General features: G+C 36.7%; 1 protein-coding gene across 2 annotated transcripts in view; it reads left to right on the top strand.

Annotated features, from left to right (window-relative positions):
* The window catches only part of LOC124231440 (SR-related and CTD-associated factor 4), a 58181-nt gene that overhangs the window by 25222 nt on the left and 11706 nt on the right, over window positions 1–21253 (top strand). Inside the window, exons 5-19 of one of the 2 annotated variants that reach the window (XM_046648244.1) lie at window positions 519–654; window positions 987–1126; window positions 1750–1926; window positions 6351–6529; window positions 7169–7277; window positions 8978–9142; window positions 9667–9752; window positions 11672–11862; window positions 12771–12871; window positions 13299–13412; window positions 14247–14403; window positions 15596–15753; window positions 17048–17213; window positions 17298–17384; window positions 17606–17731. In XM_046648244.1, the coding sequence (XP_046504200.1) occupies window positions 519–654; window positions 987–1126; window positions 1750–1926; window positions 6351–6529; window positions 7169–7277; window positions 8978–9142; window positions 9667–9752; window positions 11672–11862; window positions 12771–12871; window positions 13299–13412; window positions 14247–14403; window positions 15596–15753; window positions 17048–17213; window positions 17298–17384; window positions 17606–17731 (2092 nt within the window). Of the gene's footprint in view, window positions 1–518; window positions 655–986; window positions 1127–1749; window positions 1927–6350; window positions 6530–7168; window positions 7278–8977; window positions 9143–9666; window positions 9753–11671; window positions 11863–12770; window positions 12872–13298; window positions 13413–14246; window positions 14404–15595; window positions 15754–17047; window positions 17214–17297; window positions 17385–17539; window positions 17732–21253 lie in introns of both variants that reach the window. The other variant, XM_046648243.1, reaches the window with a different exon arrangement.

Genomic DNA, 21253 nt, shown 5'->3' with positions numbered 1-21253 from the left:
AAAAGAATATCATTCCTTGAGTAGGAGATACGAGTTATACTCATGAATAACACATCTTCTCTGGATCTCCTTCATATTTACTGGTCCATAAAACAACTTAGCAGTTACAGGCCAGTTTCTTAAATATTTTAACCGTTAGGATCATCCTGAGGAAATTCTTTTTTACTTCATTTACTTCTCTAAGATAACTAGTTTTTGTCATTGATAGAGTCTCTTTGTAAGCATAAATAAAATATAATGAAAACTTCAAATACATTTTTTTATTATAATGTATTTCTTTTGATTCTCCAGGTTATATTCCTTTTCTCGGTTTCCGTCTGTTTCTTACTCTAGATTACACTACTAAAGAAAGGCTAATTAGAGTAGAGTAATTGTAATTCTGATGATAGATATTTTTTTTTCCTATTTACAAAACAGACTTAGTATGGATATATTAGCCTAGGGGATTTTTTTTCTTTTTTTTGTAAGAGGTATAATAAATTATTTATGGTACATTCATGTTTTCTCACACATAACAGAGTAAAATAGTCCGTGTGCTGAACCTTTGGCAAAAAAATGGAGTATTCAAGATTGAAATTATTCAACCTCTTTTGGACATGGCAGCAGGAACCAGTAATGCCGCCCCAGTAGCAGAAAATGTTACTAATAATGAAGGTATGGTCAAGGGTATCTGTGACCTTAGAAAACAGTATAACTTTATTCATGAAAAGTTTGAAGTCTGTTTATATTGGTAGAAAATTTCCATAAGGAAACTTGAGTTTGCATCTTGGAAGGTATGGTTTTCTTTGCATAATTCTTATTTCTAATAAAAGTCTGCTCTTCCAGTACTTGTTATAGACTCTGTACAGAATCTGTATTTTTACTATCTGTTAAATGGAATGTTACTTGAATGGAATGTTGTGTCATTGAAGAAGCTTAATGGAGTTTAAAAGGGAAAATTTGTAAGTTAAAGTTTTCTTAGGGCTTACTGACCTTTTCTTTTTTAGGTTCACCTCCACCTCCAGTTAAGGTTTCTTCTGAACCCCCACAAGCCACTACAAACTCCGTACCAACTGTACCACAGTTGCCCAGCTCGGATGCTTTTGCTGCTGTAGCCCAGCTGTTTCAGACGACACAAGGTCAACAGGTAAACCACCTATCCTATCCAAAGATTAAATTCCTGTAGTTGGGTATTATTGTCAGTTCTTATTTTCCACACCTAATTAATGAGCACATTCAAGGGAGGAAATACTTCTACTTTTCAACTAGAAAAGCCTTCACTAGGAAGGTAATGGCATGGGGATCATTAGGGGAGAGTGGGGAAAGGTGAAAAACAAGGGAACAGCACACTGAGAAATAGTAATACGCCTTGGTGGAGCGAACTTTACAACTACTAAGTGGCTGATATTGGTGCTCTCAATTCTAGCATTTCTGATTGATTTCAAAATTATTTGAAAATGTTTTTTACATTTTTCTAGAAAATATATATTTACCTTGGTTACAATTTAAGTGTATTTTCTCTTCTCTTTGAGCATCATTTTCTACCACTGGGGTCATCAGCATACAATTCTAACCTTAAGTGATGCACATTGTATCCCTGATAGATTCATTCACAACAAACTTAACCATTACTAAAAGGTAGATTCCTTTTTTCCAGTTTACTCTGTGTCTGTGCTATTTTGAGTCACCTTTAAGATTTTTTAGCAAGTTAACTTTTGATACTATGAGTATACTTCCTTGTGTGGTTTATCAGTTTTCCCGTTCTTTAAGCTTCAGCAGATCCTTCAGACTTTTCAGCAGCCTCCAAAACCACAGTCTCCTGCCATTGACAATGCTGTGATGGCTCAGGTTCAGGCTCTCACAGCTCAGTTAAAGACAGCTCCTACACAACCACCTGAACAAAAAGCTGCTTTCCCCCCGCCTGAACAGAAAACCGCATTTGACAAGGTATGCTCCTCTCACATAACCCGCCCGGCTCTTGATGTCACTCAGCTTGGACCGTGGAGGTTACCCTTCTCTAGCTTCTCTGTAGTTTGTTCATTTTCTTGTTTTGTTGTTTGAGGGATTTTTCTCCCTCAGCATCAAAACATTTTTCCTGGTTATAAATGTAATATACACTCATCACAAAAATTTTTAGTAAAAAGGAAAAGTAAACAGAACATTCACCATTAACCCTCATACTTGAAGATAACTACAGTAACATTTTGCTGTATATCTTTTCAGAATTTACTGTGGATATATGCTTTTCTTTATTTGGTCATAATATATATACACTATTTTTGACTTGCTTGTTTTGATCTTAATCCTCTTGTCTCTGTTGTTAAGGTTAATAGATTGAGATCTACATTTTTACTGAGTGCTTATTAGGAGTATTAGGTTAATGGACACATTACAGTTTAGCCATTCCCCTATTGATAGATATTTAAGTTGCTTTCTGTTTTTTGCTGTTAAAAACCTTAATTACCATATCTATAACATGAGGGTTTGGATTGGTTCAGTGTCTTCCAACTCCTCTGTTGGGCCTTAGGCATGTTTAAGGATCTGCCACTAAGGATACAGATGTGCTGATTATGCACAGCTCAGAACTTCCTGTCGAAATGTTAACCCAGACAACGCCACTCTTTATCTGTCTTGTGTCTTGTCTATGTATTGAGTTTGTGGCTATATAAAATTTCATTTCATTTTACAGGTTTCATTGCAAAAAACAGAAAAGTTTGAAAATCCCAAAACAGTTTAATCTAGTCTAAAATTTTGTTCTTCCTGGCATTCTAATTATAAGATACAATAACTTGATTATTGGTAGTCCAAATTAAGAATCCATATGGTAAATGCTGGTTGTCATTATATCTTTGACTATTGATTAAAAGAAGGTTGGGTAAAATTTTTGAGTACAAAAGGGGTACTTGCTTTGGGGAAGAAATGCAAATAAAACAAAGTTCTAAAGGAAAAAGGGAAGCAATTTCACTCTGCTTTGAACAGATTTGAGTACATTCTTTCAGAGCTATTTCCGTGCACGTGTGAACATGAACTCTTTTCATATTGTGGTTTTATTTATTAGTTGTCTGTTTTGTGTTGTGATTTGGAAAACTTTCCCCACTTGTACTAGAAGTTCTATATTTTGTTTTCGTAGTTTTATATTCTTGTTTTTTGTGTTTGTCTCTTCTTTTCATCTGGAACCTATTTTAGAATAAGCATTCAAGATAGTTAAATCTTTATATTTTTGGAAATAGCCAATTCTCCCTCACTATTTTTGTCATACACTAAAGTCTCATTTGTTTCTGTGTCCATACTGGACACTGTTCTGTCTCACTAATATTTATTTCTGCATCATAACAATTTAAATACTTGCAACTTGTATACTGTATTTCATTTCCAGGTGTTCCCCTTCCCCTTATTCTTTTTTAAACTTTCTTTGGCTATTCTTGGGCATATGTATTAGAGTCCTCCAGAGAAACAGGACCAATTTTATTTATCTATCTATCTATCCAGCTATACACATAGACACACACAAAGGGGAGAGAGGGAGAGATTGATTTGACTTTTAAGGAATTGGCTCCCACAGTTGTGGAGTCTGGCAAATTTGATATTTGTGGGGCACACTGGCAGGCTGGAAACTCAGGTGAGAGTTGCAGTCTTTAGTCTGAATTCTGCAGGGCAAGATTTCTGTGTTGCTGCCTTGAGAATTCCTTCTTCAGAAAACTTAAGTCCTTGCTCTTAAGGACGGATTGGTTGAGGCCCACCCACATTATAGAGGGTATTTCTTCATTGAAAATATACTAATTTAAATGTTAATCGTATTTTAAAACTACTTTCACAGCAACATCTAGATTAATATTTGACCAAACAACTGGGCACCATAACCTAGCCCAATTGACATGTACACTTAACCATCACAGCATACTTTTCCAGATGAACTTTAGCATAAATTTTAGAATTTATGAATTTATAGGTTAATTTAAGAAGTACTGATAGCTTCTTATACAGAATCTCCATTTATTAAAATCTTTTTTCATATATCTTGTATGTTTCACATTTCACTTATTCTTAGATATTTACTCATTTTTCCTGTTTGTTTCATAACACTTTTCATTTGGTTATTGATGCTATAGAGGGAAACTGTTGATTATTTTCTTGTAAATGGTCATGGTATTAAATGCTTTGTTTTCTAGTTGGTTCTCTCAGATTTTCTAGGTAGCTACTAAACTTGACTTTTCAACATCTGTGCCTGTTTCTTTTTCTTTTCTTATTGTACTTGTGGCTAGGACTTCAGAAAAGTGTTGATAATAGCAATGATAGTGGCATCCTTGTTTTGTTGTTAATTTGAGTTATGATTCCTCTAGTGTTTTACATTAAATGGGTTGGTCAGTGTTTGTTAGTTATATCAAATTTAGAAAAGGGAATTCTATGCTTCTCCTTGGACTAAAAAGGTTTATTTTAAGCTAGTCAAACAGCTTGACCGGGAACAATTTGTTTATTTCAGCTGCTTCGTAGATCTTCAGTTTCCTAAAAAGTGACAAAAATGTCCTTTTGGATAGATCTCAGTTTTAATTTTTTAACTGCTTCAAATCTTTTCTGAACACAATAGGTATAAATCTTCAAACTTTAAAAAACGTATCTACAGTCATGGGTCACTTAACGACGGGGATGCATTCTGAGAAGTGTGTTACTAGGCAGTTTCGTCATTGTGCAAACATCATTGAGTGTACTTACACAACCGTAGATGGTATAGCCTGTTGCTCCTAGGCTACAAACCTGTACAGCCATGTTACTGTATTGAATACTGTAGGCAGTTGTAACACAAGAGTAAGTATTTGTGTATCTGTATCTAAGCACAAAAAAGGTACAGTAAAAATACAGTATAAAAGATTAAAAATTAGTACACCTGTATAGGGCACTTACCATGACTAGAGCTTGCAGGACTGGAAGTTGCTCTGGGTGAGTCACTGAGTGGGACCACTGTCATATATGTGGTCTGCTGTTGAATGAAACACTGTTATGTGGCACATGGCTATATATGTGATAAATTGCCAAGAATCATATGTTTTGGTCTTTGTAGACAGTTCAGATGATTTTAATTTTAGCTCTTATCACTGACTCTATCTTGGTGATGAGTTACTTAAATATTCAGTGTCAACCATTGTAAAATAGCCATGGTAGTACCTATATTTTATTGTTGCCATGAGGGTTAAATAAGTTAATGTGCATAAGACAGCAGGGTGCCTTGGCCATGTTAGATCTCACTCAGTTATAATAAGAAGCTTTAATCACACGGCCTAGAATTACAAAGAAACACAAGTGTTGTCCAAGAAGGGGACTTCCCTTCCTGATTTAGAAATCTGTTGTCCAGTAAAGTAGAACCAGAATTTCTAGGTAGTACTATCCTAGAACAACACAAGTTTAGGAATTTGAGGTTGAAAGTTCATGAGAAGAATGGGCACAGCTTGAGAGAAGAGACTGCTTGTTGGATGCTAGAGACTGCCGGCTTTGAAGTCTAAAAGATCAGCGTCCATATCCTGATTCTACCATTCACTGACTGTACAATCTTGGTTATGTTTCTTAATCCCCTGAGCCTTCGTTTCCTTGTCTGTGAAAAGAAGAAACTGTATCCTACGTTACATGCTTCTTATGATGATGAAGTATCATACGTAATCTACCAAAACACAGTAGTAGGTGTTCATTGTGTTGCCTGCCTGCCTTCCTTTCTGAATAAATGGAATTGTGTTTTTAAGTGGCTCTTCTAGACAAGTGATCTTGTAAGGTGCCCTGATTCTTTTTTTTTTTTTTAATGAAAGTTTCTGGTAACTTGAGGTGAGCTGTGAAGTTTGATGAAAGAAGCTAGTATACAGGTAGTGAGACTTCTTTATGGCCCTGTCCATGCCATTCTCTTTTTTCTTTTTTGTGGTAGTATATTCTTGAGTAAGCAGCATATGGACATTTTTCTCTAGACATTTATAGTGATTGGACAAGACAGTCATTCTTTTTGTCCATTTTGTAGCTGAGTGAAAATGTATACCCATTTCATGTGTGCAAGTTCCAGAAGTTTTTAGTCTAGGAAAGTGAGTATTTTAGTAAAATAGTTATATTTCTAAGTTAATTATAAAATAAGCATATAGAGAATAGTCAAAAAGAAAATCCTGCACTTGTAATTGGGGAAGAAAAGCAGAATAAAAAATTACGTCTTTTCCAAATGGCATTTCTGTAAAATTTGTCTATGAATGAAGGTCCTAAGGGGCATGTGGGAAAATGAGATTGTATGTGACAGCATGGTGGGATTATAGATGGTGGTACACATCTGTTGTTTTCATAAAGTTTTTTTGTGCGGTAAATCACAACCTGAATTTTAAAATGGAATATTGACATACCCATTCCAGAAGCTACTTGATAGATTTGATTATGATGATGAGCCAGAAGCTGTGGAAGAATCAAAGAAAGAAGATGCTGCTGCTGCCGCTGCCACCACAGCACCTGCTGCTGCTGTTGCTCCGCCTGCGCCCACTGCTGCCGCGCCCGCTGCTGCCACGCCTGCTGCTTCTCCTCCACAGGCACCCTTGTAAGTTTCTTTCTTCTATTTCCTCAGTGGATGTAGAGTTGGTGATCATTATAAGGCATGATGTAAGTAACGTTCGGTAACAAATAATTTTTTATATGGAGTCATTGTTTTTGAAAATTGTGATATTTTGGGTTTTCTCCCAAATGAGGGAGGGGATCCTGTCAGATTTACATTGAAAAATGGCTTTTGGGGGCCGGCCGGGTGGCGTAGCAGTTAAGTTCACACGTTCTGCTTCTTGGCAGCCTGGGGTTCCCTGGTTCGGATCCCAGGTGCGGACATGGCACTGCTTGGCACGCCATGCTGTGGCAGGCGTCCCACATGTAAAGTAGAGGAAGATGGACACAAATGTTATCTCAGGGCCAGGCTTCCTCAGCAAAAAAATGAAGGACTGGCAGTAGTTAGCTCAGAGCTAATCTTCCTCAAAAACAAAACAACAACAACAAAAAACTATTTAAAAAAAATGGCTTTTATGTTGGGAACAATGCTGAGCGTATAAATTTATATAGGCAAATATACGATTCGGTAAAATGTTGATTATTAATGACTGCTGAATAACATTCTTTATGTTTCTGTAGTGTAAATGTGGCTAAGATTCTTACGTGTTTTTGAATGGGTAAAAAGGTTGCTCATCATTTTCAGTGGGTTTCCTGGAGATGGCATGCAGCAGCCAGCATATACCCAGCATCAAAATATGGATCAGTTTCAACCTCGAATGGTGGCAATCCAGCAGGATCCAGTGCACCATCAGGTACAGGTGTTTTTCTTGCAGCTGATAGTTATTAGAGCATATGAGTTGCACTTCACAGACCACTATTATTTAGCTGTGTGATTGGCCAAGTGGTACTACAGCTACCATAAAAGCTGTTGAGCACGTAAGTGATTTGGGTTGTTTTTTGCTTTAATTAAAACAAGGATGCTAAGGTATTACATGCTTATAATTTAGTAATAGGTATTTTTGTTAAAATTGTTTAGAGAGAGATTATGGTTCTATTTCAGGGAACTGGTTTGTTTAGTTATATAGTTCTTTCCCTTGTGAGGAGGTTTTTTTAAAAATGTGTGATAAAATGCTTTAGAGGGCTTCCAGCTCTCAACATTCAGGAATACAGTTTGCAATCTGCAGTAAAAGGAGCATAGCACACTGGAGAATTGCAGGCATTTAGTAGAAATTTGTTCATTGAATTTATTTTGGTAAATTCATAGTTTCCTAAACTTGACTGTGCATCTCTATTATGGGGGCAGGAGGCGGGGCATTTAAAAATTATGAATCTTGTGGGGCCGGCCCTGTGGCCAAGTGATTAAGCTCATGCACTCTGCTTCGGCAGCCCAGGGTTTCACCAGTTCGGATCCTGGGCGCAGATGTGGCATGGCTCATCAGGCCATGTTGAGGTGGTGTCCCACATGCCACAACTAGAAGGACCCACAACTAAAAGAATATACAACTATATACTGGGGGGATTTTGAGAGAAAAAGCAGCAAAAAAAAAAAAAAAAGACTGGCAGCAGTTGTTAGTTCAGATGCCAATCTTAAAAGAAAAGAAAGATTATGAATCCTGGTCCTCCAGTGCTCCAACTCTCTAGAGAATCTGTATTTTTTTTTAAATTGTGCAGTGATTTTGTTGTACAATCAGCCTTGGGAAATACTACTTTATATCCTAGTTTAGAAAGTGTTCTAGAAACCTCTTTGGAGTATATTCATTTTCTCATCTGTATCATGTTCAGTCCATTCTTTATGTTTGGTAATATGAAATTGATGTTGTATTTTTATGACTTATTGATGAATGAAGTTTGAAAAGTACTTTATAAGCCAGTTTAAAACTTATTTCCAAATGTTTAACAATTACTGAAAGTTTATAAATAATTTAGATAGAATACGTCTTTATGACATAATGACATTATAGTTATACTTTATTTGTATTGGCATTGGAATGGCACATACAGAAATAGGTTAGGTTGTGGTTTACTCTCATTATTATTATGATATTTGAAACCCTAAAAGTAGGCATGTTGGTTGAAACTCCTTGGAGTAAATCTTTTAAAAGTGAACCTAGAAGTGATTGCTTCTAGCCACTCTCCCTCTGAAAAGGCTTACTTGCCTTTAAAGTTGAAGAGAGACAACTTACAATAGAGTACCCTCTGACTTTAAGCTCCATCTGTCACATTGCTTCCTCATATAAATGAAATTATGTCTTATTAAATGTGTAATACCAAACCTGTGTGTTCATAATTTTAACAGGAGCTATAGGATTTTTAAGCTGTATACTTGGATGTATAAAGATTGGCTAAAGATTGTACCTGTGGAAATTGTTGTGTATGTCATGTTTTTCCTTGATCAAAATTTACTGAAGAAGTTTTAGTTTTATATAAAGTAGTAAGCGTTTTTCTGATTATTTTTGGTAGCTATTACTTAAAATCTACTCGTACACTTTTTTTTGTTTTAACATACGAAAAGGTTCCGCTTCCTCCTAATGGACAGATGCCAGGATTTGGCCTTCTTCCTACACCTCCATTTCCTCCCATGGCTCAGTCTGTGATTCCTCCAACTCCCCCCGTGCAGCAGCCTTTCCAAGCTTCTTTTCAGGCACAGAGTGAACCACTTACACAGAAGGCACATCAGGTAACACTTTATTCTCAGGTTGTTGGTTATCTGTTTGGTTGCCTTGAGTTACATGCGGATTCCTGCCTTTTTGCTTGCCATCATTTTTTAATATGAAGAAAGACTGTTATGTGGGGCACACAGTAACCTCTGTGCCCTAAGTTTTTCATCTGGAAAGTGGACCTAATAAGACTACTAAGTTCCACAGGGTTCTGTGAGGATTGAGATACATAATAGGATGCTTAGCCAGTGCCTAATGCACTACTTTAGATAATGGTTTGTTAAAACAGTATGTAACTTGTATGAGGTAGTTTCTAGAAGTAGAGAAGTATTCTAATCTTGTAAACCATATAAAAAAAATTTTTCCCACTGATGACCAGTCATTATTAAACTAGTAGTTTGGTCTCAAGTAACCAAAAGAGAACTGTTTCAGGACAAGAGATTTGTAATTCACTGTTCTTTAGATTTTGTCCTATTGCCTCTATTTATAATTTCCACTTTTCTCATTTAATTATGTTCATTTCTTGTTGTTTTTTCTTCTTAAGGAAATGGAAGTGGAACAACCTTGTATTCAGGAGGTTAAGCGGCATATGTCTGATAACAGAAAGTCAAGATCTAGGTCAGCATCCAGGTAATGTATAGGAATGTTTTCCAATCCTGTGTGTCTTAGGAGACAGAGAGATTAAAATCAAGTTGGATTGTTTTCAGATATGCAGCCTGGGCTGGCCTGGCGGCATAGTGCTTAAGTTCAGCATGCTCGGCTTCATTGGCCCAGGGTTCACGGGTTCAGATCCCAGGCACAGACCTACACCACTCATCAAGCCATGCTGTGGCAACACCACACATACAAAATGGAAGCAGATGGGCACAGATGTTAGCTCACGGCCACTCTTCCTCAAGCAAAGAGAGCAAGATTGGCAGCAGGTGTTAGCTCAGGGCCAATTGTCCTCCCCAAAAATAAAATAACACTTGGTATGTTTATATGTCTCTATGTATGGAGTGGGAGCAGGAGAAGTACATTAAAAAAATCTAAGGTCAGGGGCTGGCCCCGTGGCCCAGTGGTTAAGTTCGCGCACTCCGCTGCAGGCGGCCCAGTGTTTCGTTGGTTTGAATCCTGGGTGCAGACATGGCACTGCTCATCAAACCACGCTGAGGCAGCATCCCACATGCCACAACTAGAAGGACCCACAACGAAGAATATACAACTATGTACCGGGGGGCTTTGGGGAGAAAAAGGAAAAAAATAAAATCTTAAAAAAAAAAAAAAAAATCTAAGGTCAGTCATCTTAACCACATTTTTTTCCTTTGAGTTACTCTAATGCCTACATACAGATATACATGGAATTATATGAATTATGTATTCAAAGTTCCATTTCAAGTTTATCAACCAACAAAAGTAGAAAGATAAGTAATACTATAATAAGGTTATACTTTTGGGGCAGGGGGTGTAATGGATGTTTTTCGTTTCTTAAAGCAGTGTTTTTCACTTTACACATATCTCTTTTTACTATTTAATAAATAAATTTTTTTTTTTTTGAGGAAGATTAGCCCTAAGCTAACATCTGCTGCCAGTCCTCCTCTTTTTGCTGAGGAAGACTGGCCCTGAGCTAACATCCGTGCCCATCTTCCTCTTCTTTATATGTGGGACGCCTGACACAGCATGGCTTGCCAAGCCGTGCCACATCCACACCCGGGATCCAAACGGCAAACACCAGGCCACTGAAGCGGAACATGCACACTTAACCACTGCACCAGCAGGCTGGCCCCTAAATAAATTTTTTTAAGGCAATAATTGGTTCCACATAATAGGTGTTTTCTCTAGTTAAAATTGATTCCTGTTGTCTTTTTTTGAATTAAACTGTTAATTGTAGATTCACATGCAATTTTAAGAAATAATACAGAGAGGTCCTATTTACCCTTTACCTAGTTTCTGTCATTTGGTAACATCTTGCAAAACCATAGTACAGTATCAGGATATTAGCATCAGTAGTCAACATACAGAGCATTTATCCCCACAGGGGCTGCTCATGTTGCCTTTTGTAGTCGTACCTACTTGCCTCTTCCCTATCCCCTTAAACTCTTTTTTCCTTTTCTATTTTTTTAATTAAAGTAACATTGGTTTATAACATTATATAAATCTCAGGTATACATCACTATGTTTTGATTTCTTGTAGGCTACATCATGTTCACCACCCAAAGACTAATTACCATTAAATTACTGAGAAGATAGCTAACAGCAGTAGCAGTATATCTCAATGATGATTACTAGCTTCTTGCACTACGAGGATGTAATTTAGTATAGTGCTAGGGGTATCAAAGATGAGAGAGACTTTTTGTATGTTACCGTTCTTATTTATCCCCCTTAAAACGTATGCATACTTTCTAACTTTGAACATACTAATCTTTGAAATGAATTCCCTGCTGTCAAATTCTTACATATCCAAACATTAAATTAGCTAGTTATATTTTTTGTTTTCAAATTGACACATGCTTACATTTTCTATTTTCTCTCCATGTGCTATCCATTCTCCCTCTTCATGAAAATATTAGGTCACCAAAAAGGAGACGATCTCGATCTGGTTCTAGATCTCGAAGGTCTCGTCATCGACGTTCTCGATCCCGGTCAAGAGATCGACGTCGACATTCTCCTAGATCTCGTTCCCAGGAAAGACGAGATCGAGAAAAAGAAAGAGAACGCCGACAAAAAGGCCTTCCTCAGATCAAACCAGAAACTGCAAGTGGTAAATTAACCTTTACATTTAAACTTCCTGCATTATTTTTTTCAGGTCCTGGGTTTAAAATCCTTTATAACTATTAGCAAAGTAGCAGCTTATCATGTCTTACTCATTTGTGCTTTTGTATATACCCTTGGATTTGCTTTTGTACGTTAAGCCAGCTATAAAGCAGCAATAAGGAGTGAAGCAAACTAATAGTGAGTCTTGAATCTCATGTATGAAATATAAAGTCATTAATTAGCTGCCTTATGCACAATGGGAAAGTTTTAACTTTTTTCCATTATAACTAATACCCTCTTTTATAAATATTTGTAATTTATACAGTTTATTAGTTTGCATTATCTCCTGAATCTCATCATATGTTTAGAATATGTTTGATAAGGTCTGCTAGACACATTATTCATATAAGTCTGTAGCTGTTAGTGAAATTTTAATTTACAGTGTGACTAGGGCATGTGTAAAACTAACTCTGTAAGGCTTATTTCCTACGACACAACATAAGAGAAAAACCATTTACACTCGACAGTTGGAAAGGGACAACTACATATAGTGAACAAAAGCACTGAATTGATTGGTGATCAAGAGAATTGGGGTCAAGTCTTAGCTCTGCTGTTTTCTTACCAAGGGTGGCCTTGGGCAAGTTACTGCCTCTCTGGCCCCAGTTTTCATAGATGAAATTTTGAGATCTATCCACAAAAAGGACAGTTTTCTATCCTGGTTCCGTTTCTGGAAGTACTACCACATTTTTCTAGAATTTTTTAAGATGTATTTTAATGTATATAGGATTTACTACTTAAACTTGTGGTATTGTAATGTAACTCATGCATATTTTCTGTAATGAATTTTTTCATGTAAGGTACAGTGCTGCTGATTATCAAGTGTGTATATTTTTATGATTATAATTTTATTTTAAGTTTGTAGTACTACACTCTGGGTGGGACAACTGGACAAAAGGACTACTCAGCAGGACGTTGCCAGTCTCTTAGAAGAGTTTGGTCCAATTGAATCAATTAATGTGAGTGTTTATTAAATTATTTAATGACAGTGGATAGATGTGATTGTCATTTTATGAAATTAAGGACTTGAGACCTAAGTTAAAATTTGCCCAGGTTTGTAGAAGATGTGGCTACAGGTTAGGTTTTCTGAGTCCATGTTTAGCATTCTCTACCATTTAACTACAGTCCTTGGATAACTGTGTTTCATTTAAAACCTTTTTCTAGAAAAGCCTTTATATAACAAAGCTTGGGGGACTGTAGGTTCATTAATAATTAGCAGATGAGACCAAACTTGAACTGACAATTTACAAAAAGTTAATCTCAGATTATAGAACACTGGTTTGGGGCAGAGGGATTGTGGTTGGTGTTGTTAGAACTGATTTCTCAATATTATGTCTTGTTGCTCTTTGATTTTGTTATATTTTATATTAAAATGTTTTGGAGCAGATGATTCCTCCCAGAGGCTGTGCCTATATTGTTATGGTTCATAGGCAAGACGCTTATCGTGCCCTGCAGAAACTGAGCCGAGGAAACTATAAAGTGAACCAGAAATCCATAAAGGTATAGTTTTATACCTTACAATTCATTTTTTAAAAAAGTTAATGCATAATATTAGACGGCTTTTTACGAACTGTAATTTTGGACACTGGGGCCTTTCATAGGCATCTATTTTTAAAGAGGTTATCTCCTAAAAGTTAACATAAAATTTCCAAAGTTAGGTGCAAGGTAGAATTTTGTTTATAAAAAAAATGGTAGGTTCGTAAAGGTATTTAATTAATTAGTGCTTCAAATATAATGTTATTTAGTAAAATATTTGTCATTCAAAAATTTTGTATTTTCTACATTCCGTTTTTAAAGTTTATCATCTGAGAATTAACTATGAAAAATATTCACCAAAAAGAGAGAAAAAGATAGGTTCCTTGGTATTCTTCCCCTAAGGGGCCAGAGTCAGTGTTTCCTCAGTGTCATAACACTCTCTTCTACCCTTGGATTACACAAAAGGATTTTGTCTATTGAATAATTCAAGGGTACCCAAAACTTTTGAAAGTAATTCCCACTTTTTTTATGCTGGGTTGTACAAGGAGCTTCAACCTTTCTCTCATTTCCTTTTCTCTAAGTTTTATGCTGGCTGGATTAAGCGGGTGGGTGGGTGGAGGAATGGGTAAGATGTGTGATGCCAGTCAAATTTCCATCCTAGGACAAAGTGGGATAAAAGGGTAACCAATCGCCTACTGTCAAATAAAGCTTTGAGTGAGATCCAGGGATAGCTGGGCCAGATTACTCCCTTGCTGCCCAAGTCTGAATGATTAGAATGGTAGGGAACAGTTAACTCTGAAAATTTATGACATTCTTCTCCCTTCCTTCTTTTTTATATTTTAACTAATGGTGAAATAGATTGCCTGGGCCTTAAACAAAGGAATAAAGGCAGATTATAAGCAGTATTGGGATGTAGAACTTGGTGTTACTTATATTCCATGGGACAAAGTTAAGCCTGAAGAACTGGAGAGTTTTTGTGAAGGAGGAATGTTGGACAGTGATACACTTAATCCAGGTAAAGCACTATTTAATTTCTTTTAAAATTCATCTATTTTCTTGGTAGTACATATGACAAATATTCTTTGCATTAGGAAGTGATTTTTGAGAAGAAAATTTTCAAGTACCCACTGTGTGCCAATCTCCATTATAAACTAGGGAAACAGTGAATTAAGATAAATGTGGTCTTTGCCCATATGCAACTTATTTTTAGTGGGAAAGATGCAGACCAAATGAAATCACTACTAATTGTGGGGCTAATTATTAACTACAGTATTAAGTAGATCTTAAGTAGAATTTTTCACTGTGAAAACTTAGATCAAATGAGTCTTAAACTGAGCATCGTTGGTATTGTGTTTTAATCCAGTATATCATAATAATTTCTTTGAAAATGTTTAAATGTCCAGAGTAGCAATCAGAAGTAAACATTTAAGACAAGAAGGTTCTTTGTGGGCCTGGATATTAAAAATGCTAGGACAGTGGGATTGTGGTGCGGAAGATGGCAGAATGTATGAGCATGGAGATTGATAGCAGCACAAGGAGGAGTACAGGGTGGCATGGCAAAATAGAAAGAACGTTTTAAGGAAGCTTCAAGCAGGAGTGATGGTTTGAGAGCCGAAAGGAGGTGAAATAATGCTGAACTATTCCCATACTGAACTCCTCCCTCCACCTTGCATGATGCCTTCACTCAAGCATAGAGCTGGGTTTCTGTCCAGGCAAACAGTTATGAAGGGTCTGCTATGCACCAGGCATTCTGAGAGGCTCTGGTGCAGAGTAAAAATCCTGCTTCTCCCTCCCAGGATCTTTAATCCAGGCAGACCACTGTTGTGGTTAAGAACATAGACTCTAGAGCCAGGTGTGTCTGGGTTGAGTTCCATGTCTGCCACTTACTAGGTATGTGACCTTGGACAAAGTGTCTTTTCCTCATTTATAAAGTGGGAATAATGATAGGACATCCTTATAGATGGTTATGAGAATTAAATGAATTAATATATATAAAATGCTTAGAAGTCTGCCTGGCACACAGTAAGCATTCTTTTGCATGTTTGCTATTGTTATCCATTAATTTAAACAATTAACATTTATAAGTTAGCATAGGCATTTCTTTAATAGTTAGAATGCTGATTTTTTAATATTTAAAAAATCATTTCTGGGTTTAAAGTTATAAACTGGAAATGGCAAACTGTTTAAAATTTCTTTACCTCTCATAGATTGGAAAGGAATTCCCAAGAAACATGAAAATGAAGTTGCTCAAAATGGAGGGGCAGAAACCTCACACACAGAACCCGTGTCGCCCATACCTAAACCGTTACCTGTGCCTGTCCCTCCTATCCCTGTTCCAGCGCCTATAACAGTGCCACCTCCACAGGTAGGAATATTTGGGGCATCATGTAAACATTTAAATGTCTGAAAGATACCACTCTGAATCCTACTGTAGATGTATGTCTAGATTCATAGTCAACGACATGAGTGCATAAATGTGCATATTCTTCATGTTTTGCTATGTCAGACCTATTGTTTATAAACTCTTTAACATTTTTTCATAATGTTAATAAAACGAGAATAAATTCATATTGCCTTACATCTGTAGATGATTCAGTGTCTTATCCTCATAATGTTTCAGACTGTTTCCTGGCTTTGCTCTGGTGGTCTTCCTATGTCAGAGTTGTTTTAAGGGTTAAATGAGATAATGTATGTTAAATATTCAGCATGTTTCCTATTACATAATAAGAGCTAACTGATGAAAAACCTTTCAGTAAAAATTATAAATACTTGACCCAGAGTTTTATATGTGACTAGTAGATTTTTCTTTCCTTTCAGTACCTTCCTTGCTCAGTTTCTCACATTAAAACTGAATCAGATAAATCTGAGCTATCACAAGTGGATTGCCTGGCCTCTTGATTTTCTCAGTGTAAGGAGAAAATTACATGCTTTGATACATACTTAGCTATGATATTTTATAAATGGATTTCCCAAGTTGGCAGACTATTTAGTTGACCTTTTGGATATGTCCTTCCAGTGCAGGTTCTAAATATGATTCAATGTATATTAGCACTTGTTTAAAGAAACCTGACCTGTTAAAACTGATCATACCTTTTTTTATTTTTTTAATAATAGCTGACGTTTTTGGGGTGTTTATTAATTGCCAGGCACTAGGCACATAACATATATTAACTATTTAATCCCCATAATTATGTGAGGTTGGTTGGCACTTTTGCGTTTTTCAGATGAGTAAAACTGAGCTGTGGAGAGTGTAAGTAGCTTGCTCAAGGGCACAAAGCTAGTTAAAAGGGGGGGCCAGGCAGCTTGACCCTAAGACCTGTGATCTTAATCACTGTAAATTGCCAGGTAGCTTTTCTTTGAGTTCTGTTCTCAAACTTTTGACCTGACCATGGAACATGTTTTAACATGTTATGTTCTATCAGAACACCAGTAGATACTGGTGAAATACAATGTGAATTTGCTGTCATAAAGTCGAGAGCAAAAATTTGATTTCTGTCATTTGGGGTAGGTACGGATTACCACCTGTCATCTAATATGTTTATTCACATAATCACAAATTTAGAAATACCTGTTTTTTCAACAAGATATTTTCTTCATCTGTACGCACTGTATGGGTGGGAGGGTGGTAGATAGATGGCTTCCTTTCTCCTTCTTTCTAGGTCCCACCACACCAGCCAGGTCCTCCTGTCGTTGGTGCTCTCCAGCCACCTGCTTTCACACCTCCTTTGGGAATTCCCCCTCCGGGCTTTGGTCCCGGTGTTCCTCCTCCGCCGCCGCCTCCACCATTTTTGCGCCCAGGATTCAACCCAATGCATTTACCACCAGGTACACTAAGTTATTTGAGAAGATACTTTTTTTAGAGTCTGAAATAAAATGACATTGATGTTGATGTTATTTTTCTTATTCTAGGTTTTCTTCCTCCTGGACCCCCACCTCCTATAACTCCACCAGTGTCCATTCCTCCTCCTCACACTCCACCAATAAGCATCCCAAACTGTAAGCATATTTTTCCTTTGTGTTCACTTATCCTTGGAGTCGGGAGTAGGAGGGAGAAAGGACCAGTAATAGGATCTATAGTATGGCAAAAGAATGTTGACCGGGGTGATAATTAATTATTCAGCTTCACATGTTGATGTAATTATATTCCTTAGCTACTATCGCTGGTATAAATGAAGACACTACAAAAGACTTATCTATTGGAAATCCCATTCCAACAGTGGTGTCTGGGGCTAGAGGAAATGCCGAGTCTGGTGACAGTGTGAAAATGTATGGCTCTGCTGTGCCACCTGCTGCACCCACGAATCTGCCCACCCCTCCTGTAACCCAGCCTGTTTCACTTCTTGGTAAGTTAATTTTTTTATCACTAGTTTTTTTTTCCCCTGGCCAAGTTAGATTTTTTAAGAACAATGCTAATTCTGGTACAGTGTTCTCTGAGGCTGATATATTTTTTTGAGGAAAATCTTCCTCTTAAATCAAGGATATGCCCTTGGTCTTTACCAAGTGTAGCCCAAGAGACAACCTCAAAGATGAAATCATGTTTGTTTGTCTTGAATAAAAGTTTGAATTTGCATATCTTAATTGGTATAGAAAAGCGATTAAACTAATCTCTATAAAAAAGAATTGGTCCAAAGTCCATGATCGACATGAACCCACATGTTCCAACTTTATAAGAGAGAGCATTTCTTTGACAACATAGGTTTTTTTATAGATCTAAAACCCCTGGACTGTGCTTGCATTCTCTGTGGGCTCACAAAGAAAGTATCTTTGATGCTTTGCAATAAAATGGCTTTGTTATCTGAGTGACAGTTATATACAGCCTGAGGTCATGCCTTCCCACTGACCCCTCAGTTTTCTTCTGCTAGAGATTATGTGTTGTACTCTTTACCCACAATTTGACTTCTGTGATCAAGGGAAGTGTGATTTAGATTGTTTATACCTTTAAGAGGCCTTACCCTTGCTTGCTTCAATTATAAATGAATATATCATATACTTGTTATAGTGACCATCTTTTAAATTAATAAAATTGTATTTCAGTTGGTATTGCCAAGTATAATTAACACTTGATTCTCTTAATGGGTGGTTAATTCATTCTTCGTATTATAACATTCGAGTCCTGTGAGCCCATGTTATTTTTCAGAGGTGTCTGTCTGCACTTTTGCTTTCATAATCTTAGATCTTTTAGGAAAGAGCACATTGGCTCCCTCTGAGATGTAGGACTGTGAGACATTGACTTGTGATGCAGGACTTTTTTCTTTTCAACTACACCTTTCAGTACTGTTGGAAATTTTTACTTTGTGCATGTACCACCTTTATAATAAAAACGAATTTGTTTTTAAATGGCATGCTGTCTTCTGCCCTCTCCAAGACTGAGCTTAGGCTGCTAATAAACTTGATTTTTATTTCCCTTGGTACACAGACTGGGTAATGAATGGTAAAAGAGGATTGGGATTAAAATTGGTCAGAAGTAATAATAGCAGTAGTCATCATCATGATGGGAGGTGATTTGTTTAATGAGGAAGTTGCTTCAGAGGTCTACTCCCTAATGGAAATCATATAGTAGGAGGAACGTTGGACTAGGAGCCAGGAAACCTTGACATCTTTGGATCTCAGTTTTGTTGTGCTCCCCCCCCCCCCCCCCCCGCTTTTCCGTATTTGTAATAAGGTGGTTACACAAGAATCACAGAATCTGAGTCAGGTAGAATTTTCTGATCAACCCCTTTCCTACAGCCTACACTCACGCCCCTGATTATGAATTCTCTTTGAAATGAAATTTCTAGTTTGGTGTCCACGGATATAAGGCCACCTGGGACTATTTACAAAATTGTGTGTGTTTGTACTTTTTTCTGGGCTTAGTAAATTCATTGAATGGGTGAAAAGATTTCATCATCTCCAAGAGTTTAACAACCACTATTTCAAACAACCTTGAAGAATGAGTATCCTGCCTCTGATTTAACATTTAGGTTTTGTAGACTCTGCCCTTTATTTCTTATCACTACTAAAATATATCCTTTAAACTCTGTATCCAACATGTGAAACAAAATAAAACACAGATGAAAAGTTGGTGAGCTTAATGAGCTAAGCACTGCTAGAACAATAATTAAATTTCGTAGTATTTATCCTTCCCTGACATACCTGTTTGGATTGGATGTCCATCTCCCCCTACCACCACCACTAGAATGGAAGTTCCATGAGAGAGGGACATGTGTTACATGAGTAGGTGGATTAATGGATGGTTTTCAGTGCAGGGCTGTTTATACATCACCTCTGATTATGATCTTTGTATATAACTTAAACAAAATTTAGAAATTAAAGACTGCTCCAAATCTGGAAAGGTTAAAATTTGACATAAAAATGAAAACTGTTTTGTTAAATAAGCACTTTTAACTACAATGCAGTTTTGTTCCAATCTGAGAAAGAAAACCTTCCATGTACCTTCAATTAGAAATCTTGAAAAGAATATCCCATGAATTTTGACTCTCAGAGAAATGAGATTTTTTTAATGTGTATGCCGATAAAGGAGGATTTATCCAAAAGATTAATCACAGTTCCATCATTTTGATAAAGGACTGTAGTAATCACATGCAGCACGGCAGCACTAAAGGGTCAGCAATTAGGTTAGGGTGTTGTTGATGTTAATCAAGTAATGGAATACCAGGACTAAGATGCTTTCACGTTTCCTCTTGGTGCTGTAATATTTTCTCCTATGATAAAAAGAAGTGTTAAGCCAAACCAGAAAACTTTAAGCCTAGAAGGTGATACTACACTTCAGTTTCTTCATCTGTAAAAAAGGGAATAAAAACGTCACACCAGAGTGTTGTGATGATTCAGTGTGCTAACGTATATAAAACAGCTGGCACGGGGCCTGCCACAGGGTAGGTGCTCAGTGAATGGTGGGTGCTTGTTACAGGTAAGGAATGTCATAGACCATATTTAGAAATACCTAGAGAATATTTATTCTTCGAAATTCTAAAACTATATTACTCTAGCTATGATTGATTTTAAGCTGTCGTATTTATTGACAGATAGCGGAAGCAAACTTTTTAGGAAAAAATGTATCTTGACATAGATGCCTCAGGTATTTTCATGATATGTTAGACCAGATCCTAAGTTCACACATATTCAAGTTCCATCACTTGGCTTACTGAGAAAACACGTGTGTTAGTCATAGTGATAGTTCATTTAAATAGCACAACATGGTATCTGTATTCTTCCCCTTAATGATACTCAAATAGTTTTCTTACGTTGGAAGGTAAATGTATCATTGAGACTTAACTGAGTTCTTGCATCTTAATTTCTGAATTGTGGCACTAATACTTTTAAAGTAGCATGGTCCAAACAAATGTTCAACAGATCTCCCAAAGTTCTGTAGTGAGGCCTGCGATTATACTGGAAGGAGCCAGAGGGGTGCTCTAAGGATAGTTTGGTTTAAAGAATTTTCTGAATGATCAGACTTAAGTGTGGGTGTTAGTTTGGGAGTGATGACTACCTGCTTCTGGAGTTGAGCTGAGGTAGCCCATACTACCACATTTGTAGAGAACTACATCTCCATCTTTTAGAGATTCTGATTATTTTAGTAACTGATAATCTGAAACTATAAAATTATTTGATGGCACAATAGTAATGCATTATGGCTTGATTTTAAAGAAATTCATTCTTACTACCTCACCTTCAAAATAGCTAATAGCACAGTGGTGGTTTCCTAAAAGCTAAAGGTACCAGTCTGCAGTTGTTGATCATTTAGGAGAGAAGGAATATTAAAGATGATAGCAATTCTGTTCAATCTCTTTACTGTATAAGTGTATGTGTTTACTTTTCAAAAACTTGTATAACGTGTCTCTGATGTACAGCGTATTTTTATTAAAAAG

Source organism: Equus quagga, chromosome 21 (assembly GCF_021613505.1).
Source record: "Equus quagga isolate Etosha38 chromosome 21, UCLA_HA_Equagga_1.0, whole genome shotgun sequence".
In the NCBI taxonomy this organism is placed as follows: Eukaryota; Metazoa; Chordata; class Mammalia; order Perissodactyla; family Equidae; genus Equus; species Equus quagga.
The sequence above is the reverse complement of the archived record's forward strand: the minus strand, read 5'-3'. Positions and strand labels throughout refer to the sequence as shown.